The following is a 16,129-nucleotide window of genomic DNA, read 5'->3' as shown; positions in this document are numbered from 1 at the left end:
CTGTCAGATAAAGGAGCAAATAATGAAACAGCATCTAAACTAATCATAATATCTGAAGCATCCATATGAAGATACAAAATTTTATTTTTGAAATCCAAAGTATTTTTTATATAAGTAGCAGTTTTTCAAGTGAAGAAATGAGTAAATTAGATAAAAATTTCAAAATTTTATAATAGTGGAACATCCTATACAGTATACAACTGGTCTTAACGGACTACCTGGTTTATGAACTTTGGGAAGACCATACAATCTAGGTGGACAACCTAGATTGTATGGTTTTAAGTTTTTTTCTTTTGATCTTCACTCCAAGTAGATACATTATCGATAAGAGAATTAAGTCTGTTTAACTGACTACCGGTACAATCCGATGTGAGGAGCCTGTAAGTTGAATAGCCTTATAATAATAGACCTTTTTCTCTCATATCTCTACCTCTTCAAATACAGAAGAAATAACTTGTATTCTTATCCCTTATGTGCAAGGCATTAGTCAATGCATAGCAAAAGTTTTAAAACCACTAAATATTTTTGTTGTTTTGCCCCATCAGAAAAATCTCCACCTTTCTCACTTCTCCAAAGGACATGCTTCCACATCTCAATTATCCAGGTGTCTACCAGATTCCCTGCTCTTGTGGGTTATCTTATTTCAGACAAACAGAAAGATCTGCTATTATTCAGATAGAAGAACCCAAGTCTTATGTTCAATACCTTGAGTATTGAACATAAGACTTGGACATGCTGAGCATGCTATCAACATAGAGTTAATAGCATAGGACTTGTTCATTGGAACAAGACAAGAGTTCTTCACAAAAGTTAGTTCCTCATGGAAACTTTACTTCACTCTCCCAACTTAAACAGATCAGATGGTCTACGTTTATCCACTTTGTAAGAGATAGTACTTTTTAAATCAGATAATTTTTCCTAACTTTATTTTATTGAATTGTATATGTAGACATATATTTTTTATTATTTATTTATTTGTTTTAATACGTTAGGAAATTTAATGACCTTTTCTAGTTATCTTACATTAGCTACTTAGGTGGTGCCTTTTGGAATTGTCAGTTATTATTCGATTAGCTTTTTACATATACTGAAGATGCCTTTGATACTTAAGGTGAAAATTACACTGAGTATTTAAATAAATTATTATAATTTATTTAAATACTCCAAACACTTCTGAAAAGTAGGCTAAATCATTCTCTGAGATATTTTTATTTCTTAATTTTTGAAACATTCTGTGTACCACAATCCCACCTAATGCAAGTGGTTTTTGAAATTTACCTATTATAAGATTGTTTTAGTAAATAAGAATACAGTTTGCCGAAAGCGAAACTTCATTTATTAAATTTTCATAGCAGTGTGTACCACAGATTAGAAATTTTCAAAGCAACACTATTAATACTTTTTATTGCCAAACAGCAAAGTAAAAAAAAAAAAAAAAAAATGATGTTATGACATATTCATAGGGCAAAAAAATAAGATTCATCTTAAACAAAAGCGAAGAAAAATTATTTCATGCAGTTCGGGTCCTTCCTTCCTTTTTTTAAGGTCAGAAAATAATATTAACCTTCATATCTAACTTTCATGACATAAAGATAAGACTATTAAGTATGAACAATAACAGGCAGTGTATTAGTAAAAATTACAATTTTTTTAAAGAATTCAAGAAAGTAGTGGTTAGAATAACCAAATAACAAAGAAATAGTATGGATATAGATAGATAAGAGAATAATTATTTCATTTCATTTCTCAACAGGTAAAAGAAATTACAGATTTTGAATACTGAAATGTACACTGTGAAAAGTATGAAATCTTGTCAGATGTCATCTCCTTCCAGGAAGTTGACTACCATGAGCTTCCAGCATGTACGGTTTTGTGCTTCTCTTTTGTATTCTTCATAAGACAAAAAGGTCCAGTCCTTAATATTTCCTATCCAATCTGTTCTTTGTCTTTCTCTTCTTCTTTTTCCTTGTATCATTCCTTCTAGAAGTGTTTTTTGTACGGATTCATGTCTTAGTATGTGACCAAGGTAGGTGGTTTTCCTTTTCTTAATGGTTTTCAACAGATTCCTATCTTCTCCAGTCATCTCTAATATTTCTAAATTAGCTAAGTTTTCAAAGCAACACTAATAATACATTTTATTATTATAATGAAAAAAAAAATGATGTTATGACATATTCATAGGGCAAAAAAATAAGATTCATCTTAAACAGAAGTGAAGAAAAATTATTTCATGCAGTATGAAAGTATTAGAAATGCAGTATTAGAAAATAAGCAAAAGTAGATTATGAAAGGAAATCAGCCATGCAAGCTAAAGAGAATCGTAAACAGTTTTTTTGATATGCTGCAAGTAAAAGAAAAAATGTATATGGCAGAATGATTTTAAGGAATGCCGATGGTAGGGAGGTAACTGAATTAGTTGATATAGTAGAATTACTGAGCGAGCGCTTTGCAAGAGTATATCATCCAGGTGGTGATATTGCAGGAATGAAGGAATCAATAGCTTATATGGGAATTGAGGTGAATAGTATATTACAAAACCTTAATGTGAATACATCTGTCGGACTGGATAGTATACCAGCTCGGGTCTTATGTGAAGTGGCAAAAGAATTGTGCCCTTGACCATTTTGTTTAATTTGAGTCTCGGGCCTGGGTTAGTCCCAAGGGAGGGTGGAAAGAGGGGGAAAATAGTACCACTGCATAAAAGAGGTTCCAAGACTGCTGTTGCAAATTACCGACCGATCAGTATATCAGGAGTCGTTGTCAAGGTTTTGGAGAAAGTAGTCAAGAAAAAAATACAGGAACAGATAGATGATAACAGGATACAGTATGGGGGACAGCCTGGTTTTGTGAAGGGTAGATCATGCCTCAGTAACTTGCTTACGTTTTATAACACAGTGACGGCTGAACTGGATAAGAGTAATGGGTTTACAGTGATACTGCTGGACCTTGTTAAGGCCTTTGACAGGATACCATATGGAATTCTAATCAGTAAACTGCAGCATATGGGGATGGATATAGGGTTGGTGAGATGGATAGGAGGGTGGTTGACGGAGAGATATCAGAGAGTAGTTTATTCAGGAGTAGAGTCCAAAAGATGGCCTGTGACTAGTGCCGTGCCGTGCCGCAGGGTTCTGTTCCACTACTATTTAATTTGTTCATTCACAATATCAGAAAGGATATGAGAGGAACTATTCATTTGCTTGCTGATGATGCAAAGTTGGATAGAGAAATAGTGAATGCACATGATGTCAAAATTTTGCAGGATGATTTGGATAGATTGGAGGACTGGGCTAAGGAGAATGGATGTCAATTTAATGTGGCAAAATAGAAAGGTTATGCATTTTGGGGTGAAAAGATTAGCAGCAGTATACCACATTGGTGGAACTGTACTCCAGGGGATTCATGAGGCCAGAGATTTGGGAGTGTTGGTGGATAGGGAGTTGAAGCTTAGGGGAGGCACATTGCAAAAGTGGCTAAATCAGCTCATTAAATCACTTGGTTACTGAAGAATACCCTGATGAGCAGAGACTAGCAAGTTATTGTTCCTCTGTATCAAGCCTTGATAAGACCCCATATTGACTACTGTGCCAGGGTTTCTTCTTGAATGGGAGGAGGTAGAGAGGATCCAGAGGCGAGTGACCAAGATGATAGCAGGTCTATGGAATGAACCTTATGAGAACAGGTTGAAGATTTATGGGTTGCAGAAATTGGTTGATAGGCGGAAAAGGGGTGATTGAGACATTCAAATTACTGAAGGGTTTTTATATGATTAATTCAGAGGATATTTTTCAGAACAGGTCTGGTGGTGGGAAGCAGTAGAAAATCTCCAAAATGAGCATACATTTTGAATTAGTCTGTATAGCATATCGTTTATATCAGTGCTTCCCAAACTGTGGGCCGCGGCCCCCTTGGGGGCCGTAGGTTTTGTTGAGGGGGCCATGAAATAATGAAAACAAATTTAAAATGTTTTAAGACTAAGTAGATTTTTTATTTTAAAAGAAACGTATTTAACTTTTATTATTTATTATTTCTTTTTTGTTATTTTTTATATTTTAATGGAAAATTTCACACATTGGTGTTGGTTCACAAAGTTTGCTTCCTGCGTATTTCGGCGCTTGATGAATATTAGTAAATATTACTTATTCATATGTTTCATTTCAAAGCAGTGGTTAATTGTATTTACTTCAAATGCTCTCCAGGGAAGCTCCAAATCTTCCTGTCCCTTTCATCACGCGTTAGTAATCAGGGACTGTTGATATTGACTTTATATAGATATCAAAACTCGTTTTATATCATCACTGTCATCCGATCTAGTTTTCTGTTACCGATAAAAGTTTCGCATATACTTCGCACATGAAAAAAAGCTTAAACAAGTTCATGTGGGGAGATAGTAACTCGCTTGCGGTGGTAAACAACATGCCCTCCCTAACAGCCACTATACTGCAGAGGCAATAAAAACAAGTACTTTTATTATTCCAGTGAATAAAGTATGAGGAGTCTGTGTAATATATTTCTCAACAAATAGTGCAATTAGAGACAACTGGGATAAAAACACACTAATTAATGAATCACATGTCCCCCTCATACAGAAACTATGCTGTATAGACTGAAACAAAACCATATGTTGCATGGGTAAACACAGTATCTAACTAAAAGCTATTATTATTAATTAGATGTGTGTGAGTTCAATTTCCCAAGGCAGCAATAAAATTCAACCGTTAAAATTCATAAAAGTGTTAAAACTAAGTAATATATATATATATATATATATAATGAATGTTATGGCAGTTTCACATATGGAATTCAGTTGAAGAGAGTTAGTATTTCAACTCAATTGTAAGCTATGCTTTTATCTTTCGGTTGCACGATTTTTGTTAATACCGCATCAATCATATGCATGTGTTAATAACCTGCCTTTGCTGTCTGTTTCGCGTTAGGCTTAAGTACCGTAAAGGGAGAAAAGTCACAAAAGAGAAAAATGTTCCTGGTCCGAGGATTCCCTTATTCAGGTAATATTCACTAATTTCATGTTATCAGTCTGTGGTGTGCCAGTATAGGTAAGTGGTGATATTATTTGATCTATTCTATGTTAAAAACTTTAACCCTGAGATGGATAAGTGGCTAATAAAAAATAAAAAAAAAAATCCCGCGAACAATCAGAAGAAGCAGAAACAAACTAAAAAAAAAAAGGACAGTATTTCATATTTTACCAGTACAGCCCGCATCGTCTTCAGAACCAAACGGTAAGAGGCAAAAAATGTAATATATGCATTTGATTTTTGCAATATTTGCTGTGTATGTTTTGTATTGAATATAAATACAATAAATATTATAATAATATATCTCTCTATTACGATTTTTTTTCAAGAAGGGGGCCATGAAATATTTTAATTTTTGCAAAGGGGGTCCTGACTTCCAGAAGTTTGGGAAGCACTGGTTTATATTATATTTTCAACATATCTTCTACAGTATAATAAATTTAGTTTAATCCTTTATCCAAGTGTGAGCAAACAAGGTTTGCGCCTGAAAGTATCTTCAGGACTGGGGTAAGGTGGTACAACACCAGGGTGACTCCTTGCAAAGGTGGAGCAAGCTACCAACACTCCTATCTCAGTATCTCCCATAATGCAAAGCACATCTCCTTGCGGATATGTCTAATGTTGGTAGCTTGCTCCACCTATGCAAGGAGTCGCCCTGGTGTTGTACCACCTTACTCCAAACCTGAAGATACTTTCAGGTGCAAACCTTGTTTGCTCACACTTGGATAAAGGATTAAACTAAATTTATTATATTCTAACCAAGTGAAAAATAAACTTTCGATATCTTCTACAGTGGTTAAGCAGTAGATATTATAGTAATGTGCATTCTACAAAAAAAAAAAAAAAAAACATCTGTTGCAATTTTAAGCAAAAGACAAAAGCAAAGAGTCCCTTCTGAAACATCATTGGATACAGCTTTTTGATATTAAAAAAAAACTCACAATCAGAAACCAAGTAATGCATTAATATCATTTAATTTAATTTAATATCATTTTTTGTTCATAAAAAAAATCATTTCTAAAACTGAAACTGAAGCGATCCATATAATAGTATTTTCCAAGGAAAGAAAGAAAAAAGTCATATGTGGTCAACTGAGGATTGATTATTTGTTTTCGCACATGTGAAATTCGTTTTTATTTTTGGGAAGAGATGCAATAAATATGCTGTGCAGCAAAAAAGGTCAAATATCGAAGAATAGTAAAAGAAATTTCAAGTAACACAGTAGTACATGTAAAGACAAGTGACACGAAAGTCGTTCCACCGCAGTTAATCCACTAATGGCTCTAAAATTGCCATTAAGGGATTAACAGTAGAGGAGGGAAATTACATGATAAAAGGTAGAATGCTGATGAAATTTTGATCCATGAAAAATGCTAAGGCTGTCTGGCTATTTCATCCACCTTCGCTGGTAGGGAGGTTAATCATCTGATATTATTTTAGGTTAAGAATGAATATTTGAATAAAATTATATATTAAGTTTAGAGATTATGGACCATTGAATTGTATACCAAGCATGAAGTCAGCGACAGATTAGCTTTTTATCAAGAACTGATGCCTTCATTTCCTAAATATAAAAATGCAGCTTTTATTTAAAATGCAGTTTTTATTTAAAATGATCAGTGGCAAATGTTATATACACTATGTGCTGTGATGTACAATTTAAAGAAAACCATAAAAAATAAACATTACATTTTTAACACTTGTCTATTTATTCATAGTATTAGTAAGTGTAATATGCAATTTGGTGTGATGAGATTCCAATGGCATATTATATTGGTGAGATTGTGCTAAAAGAAACTGATAAGACTAGGGAGATCACTATGCAAAAATTTCAAATTCAACTCAATAACTGCAATGTTGAAATAAATATTGGCATGTAAAGATATGGAAATCATTTTTGCCTCTTTACAAGCCTTGATATGACCCCACCTGGACTGTGAACAGATTTGGTCTCCTGAGTTCAGAAGGGTTGAAAAAGTACAAAGAAATGAAGATTATATTGGAGATTAGATTATAAACGAAGATGGAATGTAGATTATTAGCAAAGATTCAGAGTAGATTAATGGCAAACAGGTAAAAGAGGATGATATGATAGAGGTCTATAAACTTCTTGGATATTACAAGATTTCATTTGATGAAATTTTTAATTTCATCAAATGAAATGGAAGGTGTGGAGAGAGAACATGGGAAAAATTCATGGAAGCTAAGTTGCAGTTAAGAAAGAGGTAAGGGTATGGGGATATGATGTATGACCTCTCTCAATGAGTATTTGACTGCCTGGAGCTCATCATCATCGAATTCCTGCCATGTACCCTCAAGGGGTGTACAGGATATGATAGTACTACATGAAAAAAATTACATTATTACTAACTTCCTATCCACAATTTTCCTCCAAATCAGTCTGTTACTTGTCAAGGCATCAACATTATCAGATCTTATATTTCTATCATCTAAGGCAGTGCTTCCCAAACTGTGGGCCGTGGCCCCCTGGGGGGTCATAGGTTTTGTTGAGGGGGGGCCATGAAATAATGAAAACAAATTGAAAATGTTTTAAGACTAAGTAGATTTTTTTTATCTTAAAAGAAACGTATTTAATTTTTATTATTTCTTTTTTGTTATTTTTTATATTTTAATGGGGAAAAAATCACACATTGGTGTGGGTTCACAAATTTTGCTTGCTGCGAATTTCGGCGCTTAATGAATATTAGTAAATATATGCTTATTCATATAAGTTTCATTTCGAAGCAGAAATTAAAGAATTGCAGTTTCAAATATTTCACCTGACTTTTTTGTGTAGCAGTATTGAGACACATCCATCACGTTAAATTGTTATTAAACTTCTTTTATGTTTTTAATTCTTTCTTTATTATTAATCGTTTTACGTTTTATGTGCTTGTACTGCAAATGTACAATAACAATATATCTATCTATATAAAAATATGAGATAATGTGCCATGTGTATGTAAGATGCTAAAAATGTAATATTTGCATTTGATTTTTGCAATATCGCTGTGTATGTTTTGTATTGAATATAAATACAATAAATATTATAATAATATGTCTATATTACGATTTTTTTTCCAGGGGGAGCCGTGAAATATTTTAATTTTTTCAATGGGGGTCCCTGACATCCAGAAGTTTGGGAAGCACTGATCTAAGGCACTTTGTACTGTATCAATCCACCTATATCTTGGTCTTCCTCTGAGTCGTTTACCTGCCAACCTGGCAGAGAACACTTGTTTTGCTAATCTTTCTTCGCCCATTCTGTTTAAGTGACCATACCACCTGAGTTTAGCTCTGCTAACACATTCTTGGATGTTGACAATGCTGCCTGGAGCTTTCAGATAGTAATAATAATTTTCATGTAAATTAAAATTGCTCATAACAATTTGAAAAGAACAAACTAACTAATCCAAAAATATACAGAGAGTGAAATCTAAACAAACATAATCAATATATTCAAAATTACCTGAATTAGTATATATTTCACAGTATTATACCAATATACTAGGGCCTGTTCTATATGTTCCACTTTAAAACTGTCTTCAATTTTTTTGCCTGTTGCAGAGGAAGATATGCAGTGAGATTTACTGAGAGTCTGACTGCCAGAAGGAGCAGTAGTATGGCTACTACAAGTAGAGCTTCCTAAAAGATAGAATACACAAGTTATTATATTTTGTGTTCAAGATGACTTCATCACAGGGAGCATTAAATAAGCTTTAATTTAGACTAGAAACATTATATACATATATATATATAATTGTTCGTCATCATCGTCTGAGCAATTCAGGTATAGGCTTTTTATGTCTTGTTCCTACTTTGCAGATGAAGTTGATCTATCCACCTTAATCTTGGATGTCCATGGTCTCTTCTTCCTGTAGGTTTATATTTATATGCTAATCTGGGGATCCTATTGTTATTCATCCCTTCTATGTGGTGAAGCCAATTTTGCTGATATTCTTCTATTTCTTGTATGAGGTTTTTTGTATCTAATCGTTTTCTTATTTCTGTGTTTTTCTTTTTATCTAACCTAGTGAGTCCCAGGAGAGATCTTAGAAACTTAATCTGTGCTGTCTTTATTTGTTTCTTTGTTTTAGAATCCAAGTTTCACTTCCAAATTTGAGAGATGGTTTAGAGGCCATGTTATGTAATCTTAATCGAGTTTCTTTAGTCATTTGTTTTCCAAATTTTTTCTAATTATGCCATTCATTCTATTGTAAATTTGTAGTCTTGTTTCCAATTGTGAATCAGTATTGTATTGCGAGATTATATTTCCTCAAGTATTTGAATTCTGTAACTTGTTCTATTATTTTATTGTTAAGCATAATTTTAACTTTTTGAATAGTGCTTTCATACGTTGCCATAGCTTTTGTTTTTGTTTCAGAGATTTTCATTTCAAATTTTTTTGCTATTTCATTTAGATGGTTAGTTGCAATTTAGAGTTTATCTTCTGAATTTGAAATTAGTACCTGATTACTTGCATAAAGTATTGTACTTAGCTGTATATTATTTGTTAGTTCAACTCCATCTTTGACAGTTGTTTTCCATTCTTTTAGGATTCTTATAAATGTTGAATAGGATTGGGGATAAGCCATGACCTTAACTTACTCTTTATTTATAGTTATAGGTTCTGATAATGTTCCATCTGCAAATTTGATGCAAATTTTTGTTTCTCTGTATAGACTTTTTATTGCATTAATTAATTGAGGAGGTATTTTATTATCTTGTAATATTTTACAGGGGTGCTTAAGGGTCAAAGCTGTATAACTGAGAGGAGACCTCCACATAGCCTTTAAAGGAATGTGGAGAACCGACCAGGGCTTCTGACCTAATGTCCAATCCTCACCTTCTCGTGATGCACCCTGTTGGGTATCTACTTTGATACTGAACGAACGAGGATGGGCTGACAATTTGGGATTTAGCTGACCAAATTGTATTCTTATTGGTTAAACCAAAATAAAAAAATGATGGTACAACATGACAAAATTTCATTCCGGCTGGGGCGTCGCCCGGTTAAACAAGGCCCCCGTTGTTTTCGCCAGGGAACCAGGGTGAACAGCGAAAAGTCAGCTACTGGAACAAATATGAAAACAAACCCCAACTCAACATCACCAGAGTTAAAGATCGGTACTATCAACGTAAGAAGCCTGAATGGCAAAGAAATGGAGCTAGCTGAGGAGTTAGATAAGTACCAGATCGACATAATAGGGGTGACTGAAACAAAAAAGACCAAAACTGGTGAGATCTTTCTGAGCAATAAATACAAAATGTTATATTCAGGCAATGACAATCAAGGAAAAGAAGGAGTAGCCATAGTATTCAACACAAAATACGAGGCTAATCTTCTGGAATGGCAGGCGGTCTCAAGTAGAGTAATGTGGGCAAATATGAGAATGGGGAACTGGACAATGAGACTTATTTGTGCCTATGGTCCCACAGAAGGTTCTACTAAGGTAGAAGTGGAGGAATTTTTTGAGGCTTTAGAAAAAGAAACAGACACAATGAAAAAGGAAAAGTTGATCCTTGTTGGGGATCTAAATAGTAGAGTAGGAAATGATTGTGAGACATACAAAAATATTGTGGGAAAATTTGGAGAAAAGAGCAAAGCTAATAATAATGGCAAATATCTGTTGGATTTCTGCTCAGGACATGGACTGGTTATTATTAACACCATGTTCCAACATAAAAATGTGCACAAATTCACATGGAGAGAAGAGGCTAGGAATAAGAAAAGTCTCATTGACTATGTTATTGTTGATAGTGATGTTTTCTCCCTGGTGCAGGACACCAGAGTGTACAAAGGATTTGAAATTGGAAGTGATCACTATTTAGTCTTGAGCAGGATAAAATTGAATTTCATATTGAAAAGAATAACATGTAAGAAAGTTTTAAAGCAAATAAAAGTTGAACAGCTCTCAGATGTGAACTGTAGACTAAAATACAGAAATATTATTGAAAAGAAAATGAAAGAGTTTGAGAACAGGAATCAAACCTTGGAGATTCAGTGGCAAACTCTGAAGGAAACATTGATTGATTCTGCCAGAGAGGCATGTGGTGAGGTTGTGTGCAAGGATAAAAAAATCAGAACTCCCTGGTGGACACAGGAAGTTAAAGAGGCAGTGAAGGAAAAGAAGAAAGCATATCAAACGTTCCTGGCAAATAAGTCAGCTGTTACTCTTACAGAATACAGAGACAAATGTAAGAAAGCTAAACAGTGTGTAAAACTAGCTAAACAAAAGTCATGGGAGGACTTTGGCAAGAATATAGAAAATAAATATCAAGAAGGTGGCAAAATATTCTGGAGGTTGTTGAAGAAGCTTAGGAATGGAGGAAAGAGTGCTGTAAAAGGAATTAGAGATGATAAAGGTGAAATGAAAACAGGAGAAAAAGATATCCTTGAAGTATGGAGTAATTACTTTGAAAAACTGCTAAATGAAACAAGCAGTGATGACAGCACAGTAATAAAAAACACTGACCAGGCATGCAGTCAGGAATACATATCCATACTTGAAGTAGAAAAAGCCATCAAAGGCTTGAAATGTGGAAAGGCAGCAGGAGTAGATGATATTCGACCAGAAATGCTGAAGTATGGTGGTATAAGAGTCTTACAGTGGCTGCACTGCATAGTTCAGAAAGCCTGGACAGAGGGATGAATTCCCGATGATTGGAGTAGAGCTCTCATAGTACCCATATATAAAAAGGGAAATAAAACTGAATGTGAGAATTACAGAGGTATTTGACTACTGAGTGTTCCTGGCAAGATCTATGCAAGTATACTTGAGAAACGGTTGAGAAGAATTGTGGAAGAAAAGCTTGGTGAAGAACAAGCTGGATTCCGGCCAAATAGAGGCTGTCAGGATCAGATCTTCACTTTACGACAAATAGTCGAGAAAGCATGGGAATATAACAAAGATCTGTATTTAAGTTTTGTCGATTTGGAAAAGGCATATGACAAGGTGCCAAGAGAGAGAAGCTATTCAATACGCTGCAGTTATATGGTGTCAATGGGGCATTATATCAAGCAATACTGTCTTTATTTGAGTTGTGAGTCAGCAGTTAGAATTGAAGGAAGTACAGGAAGATGGTTTAATGTTAAATCTGGTGTGAGACAAGGATGTACATTATCCCCTCTGTTATTCATTATCTATATGGATCACATTATGAAGGAATGTGGTATTAAACATGATATCAAAATTGGAGATGTTAATGTCAGCTCTTTGCTTTATGTGGATGATGTTATACTTCTAAATAAATCCACTACAAGTCTGCAAGATTCTCTGACTAAATTGAATAGCTGTTGTAATAGATATGGTATGAAGGTCAGCAATAAAAAGACAAAGACAATGAAAATAGGCAGAATCATTGAAAATGTCAACTGTGTTGTGAATGGAGAACCTGTGGAACAAGTAAAACATTTCAGCTACTTAGGCACAATTTTTACTGAAGATGGTAAACTAAATATAGAAATAGACAACAGAATCAGCAAAGCTGGTATCGTGGGAAGTCAATTGAATAAATTCATATGGAATAAGAAAGAAATTAGTCGGAACACTAAATTAGCTGTATACAAGATTGTGTTCAAACCAATTTTAACTTATGGATCTGAGAGCTGGGTCAGAAGTAAAACACTTGACCAAAGACTAGAGACTGCAGATATGAGAGTCCTGAGAAAAAGATTAGAGGCGTGAACAGATGGCATCAATGGCAATATCATATTAAAAATGAGGATATTAGGAAAGAACTTGACATTGTCAGCATCCAGGAATGCGTTAGCAGAGCTAATCTCAGATGGTATGGTCACTTAAATAGAATGGGAGAGGAAAGATTAGCAAAACAAGTGTTCTCTGCCAGGTTGGCAGGTAAACGACCCAGAGGAAGACCAAGATATAGGTGGATTGATACGGTACAAAGTGCCTTAGACGATAGAAATATAAGATCTGATAATGTTGGAGTCTTGACAAGTAACAGACTGATTTGGAGGAAAATTGTAGATAGGAAGTTAGTAATGATGTAATTTTTTCATGTAGTACTGTCATATCCTGTACACCCCTTGTGGGTACATGGCAGGAATTTGATGATGATGATGATGTAATATTTTACAGAATAGATTTCTGTTCAAGTCATCATACGCCTTTTCATAGTCGACAAACAGAAGAAAAGTGAACAGATTAAATTCTTTTCTTTTTTCTATGATCTGTGCATCCTCTCCCTCTTCTAAAACCACACTGTTCTTCTTTTAAATAATTTCCTGTATATTTAATTAGTCTGTTCTTTAAAATGTTCACATATAGTTTAGATGCTGTTATTAAGAGAGTAGTGCCTCTGTAATTTCTATATTTGTCCTTGGGACCTTTTTTTTGGTGAATACTTATTACTGCTCCAGTTTCCCATTCTTCTGGTATCTTTTGATATTTCCAGATATTATTGAAGAGTTTAAGTAGGTTTTCTTTTAAACTATTGTCTGCATATTTAAAGAGATCAATGCATATTCCATCCAAGCCTGGGTTTTTTCTATTTCTTCAGTTTTTAAATTCTTTTTCTAATTCTTCCATTTCTATTTCTTCTGTACTTTCCTGTTTATTGATATCTTTGTGAGTTTTGTCATTGTTTTGTATTTCTTGTTTTTCATTCCACAATGAAATAATGTTGCTAATCATTAAATATATGTATATAATGTTGTTATATCAGTTCTTGACTTATGATGGGGCAAGTAATGTGAAGCCATTAGCCTCTATATATGAGTTGCCCAGTCCTGAAGTTACTTCAGGTGCAAACTTTGTTTGCTTACACATGGATAAAGGATTAAACCAAGAATATAATTTCTTAGCATCCAAATGGAAAAAATTTCAACATCTATCTCTAATCAAGAGTATTTTAGTAATAAGGTGTGACATCCTTTGGCTACTTGTATATGGAATTATGACTTCTGCATTACTTCAACCTTGGTATCACTTCAGGGTCCAGCTCCCACTGATGAGATCTCAATAAAGTTCGAATGTTAGAAGACTGAAAAATAGGGTCACTCTCCTTTTCTTCTAAAACCATAGTACTCAAAACAATAATCTTCCTGCTCAGTTGTACATAATAAATATTACAGACATCACAGAAGCTGAAGAAAAGTAATTATATAGTAAATCTCTGCAATTTTTTGGTCCAGCCAATACCAAGAAGTTAAAAAGGAATTTCTTCAACTATCAAAGAAGCATGGAGGATTTGGACTTCCAGTCTTAAAATTCTGCTATTTAAGCAATTCAGCTTCTAAAATCCATAAAATATTGTAGACTGATCACACATGTGCAGCCCTTTCTGGTACTACTTGGGTTTTCATCTTCCACTGTTAGGAGTTAATGATTATACAGTTCCAAAAGCTGAGAGATTGTTCCTGAATACTACAACACTCTGTGCTTAATTCTAATACTGCTAAAACACTCTGGAATTGACATTCTTTCCATTAAAAAAAAAAAAAGTAAATTTGGTATAAAGAAATCTTTAATCTCTTTCATCATGAAGTTCCACAGTTAGGTACAGACAACAATATTTTATTTCATAACGTGATGAAGTTCCAAGGCTACCCTAATAGGAGGGATCTTGCTTGGAGAATTGCATATGGCCACCTTCCAGCCAATACCACCAAATGGAGGTACTTTAACATTGCAGATCCAATCTGTGACATTTTGTTTCATAACTTGATGAAGTTCCAAGGATACCCTGATAGGAGGGATCTTGCTTAAAGAATTGCATATGGCCACCTTCCAGTCAATACCATCCAATGGAGGTACTTTAATATCGGAGATCCAATCTGTTACTGATTGGAAACAGTAGAATGTGCGTTCTACAGCTGCCCTCTTGCCCTGCGTATTTGGAACAGATTATGTAATGTGTTGGGCATTCCATTACTTACTACAGAACAGGTTATTTTTTACTTAAATATAAAGAACCAATAGACTTCATTTCAGCGATATAAACATTATTTAAATGAAGGGGATATTAAATCCCACATTGTTTTAAAACCGAATAAGAAACTCAAAGATTGGAATCAGAGAGTTTCATGCCGAATATAGTAAACTATAAAAGTATCGGCGATTACTAGCGTGAGCTAATGCAAGTAGTCCTAGTACATAGTACAATCTCGGGGCAACTCGTAGCAAAGGTGGTAAAGTTCTGATCGCTATTCTTGGAATTTTCCATAATGTAAAAACACATTTCCTAGGAAATGTATGCTGTTATTACATTATGGTGGGATGTCACTACCCAGACCGGTTTCAGCCTTTATTGAGGCTTCATCAGTGAATAGCTAGACCAAATAAATACCAAAGGGTATAGCGAAAAGAACTTATATACTCTTCTATACGAGTTGTCAAAAAGGTGCAACCATTTGAGTTTCTTATTTGGTTTTAAAACAATGTGGGATTTAATATCACCTTGATTTAAATCAGGTTATTTTTTTTACAATACCACACCACCTGTCAGCAATGGAAAGAGAATTTTGATTTTTATAATTAATGAATTAAAATACTTTATGGAAGGTTAGAAAGAAATATAGATTTGAAAACCAGCAATATGACATCCAAATGCTTTATAATATTGTATTGTGGAAATTTTATTGTTCAGTCAGACGATTTTATAGACAATTAAATACATTAAATTTATCATCTAATGATAAATTTGATGGTGTACACCACCCACATCATGCAATATTCACTGGGGGAAGATAAAATTCTGTCTATTCTTGCTATGAGAGGTTTTTTAAATAGTTCATCATCATCATCATCAAATTCCTGCCATGTACCCTCAAGGGGTGTACAGGATATGACAGTACTACATGAAAAAATTACAATATTACTAACTTCCTATCTACAATTTTCCTCCAAATCAGTCTGTTACTTGTCAAGACTCCAACATTATCAGATCTTATATTTCTATCGTCTAAGGCACTTTGTACTGTATCAATCCACCTATATCTTGGTCTTCCTCTGGGTCGTTTTCCTGCCAACCTGGCAGAGAACACTTGTTTTGCTAATCTTTCCTCTCCCAAATCTCTTTTAAATAGTTTTATCCTCTTAATTCAATGTGGTCTTATAGTCAATTGC

General features: G+C 34.1%; 1 protein-coding gene across 1 annotated transcript in view; it reads right to left on the bottom strand.

Moving 5' to 3' along the window:
* The window catches only part of Vps13B (vacuolar protein sorting 13B), a 1,316,993-nt gene that overhangs the window by 1,005,936 nt on the left and 294,928 nt on the right, over positions 1-16,129 (bottom strand). Inside the window, exon 14 of the mRNA XM_090406926.1 lies at positions 8,509-8,684. Coding sequence (XP_090263052.1) covers positions 8,509-8,684 — 176 coding nt within the window. The remainder of the gene's footprint in view (positions 1-8,508; positions 8,685-16,129) is intronic.

Source organism: Typopeltis vanoorti, chromosome 17 (genome assembly GCF_054136105.1).
Source record: "Typopeltis vanoorti isolate ZY-2024b chromosome 17, IOZ_Tvanoo_1.0, whole genome shotgun sequence".
NCBI lineage: Eukaryota > Metazoa > Arthropoda > Arachnida > Uropygi > Thelyphonidae > Typopeltis > Typopeltis vanoorti.
Note: the sequence above shows the minus strand (reverse complement) of the source record. Positions and strands in the feature narration are given on the sequence as shown.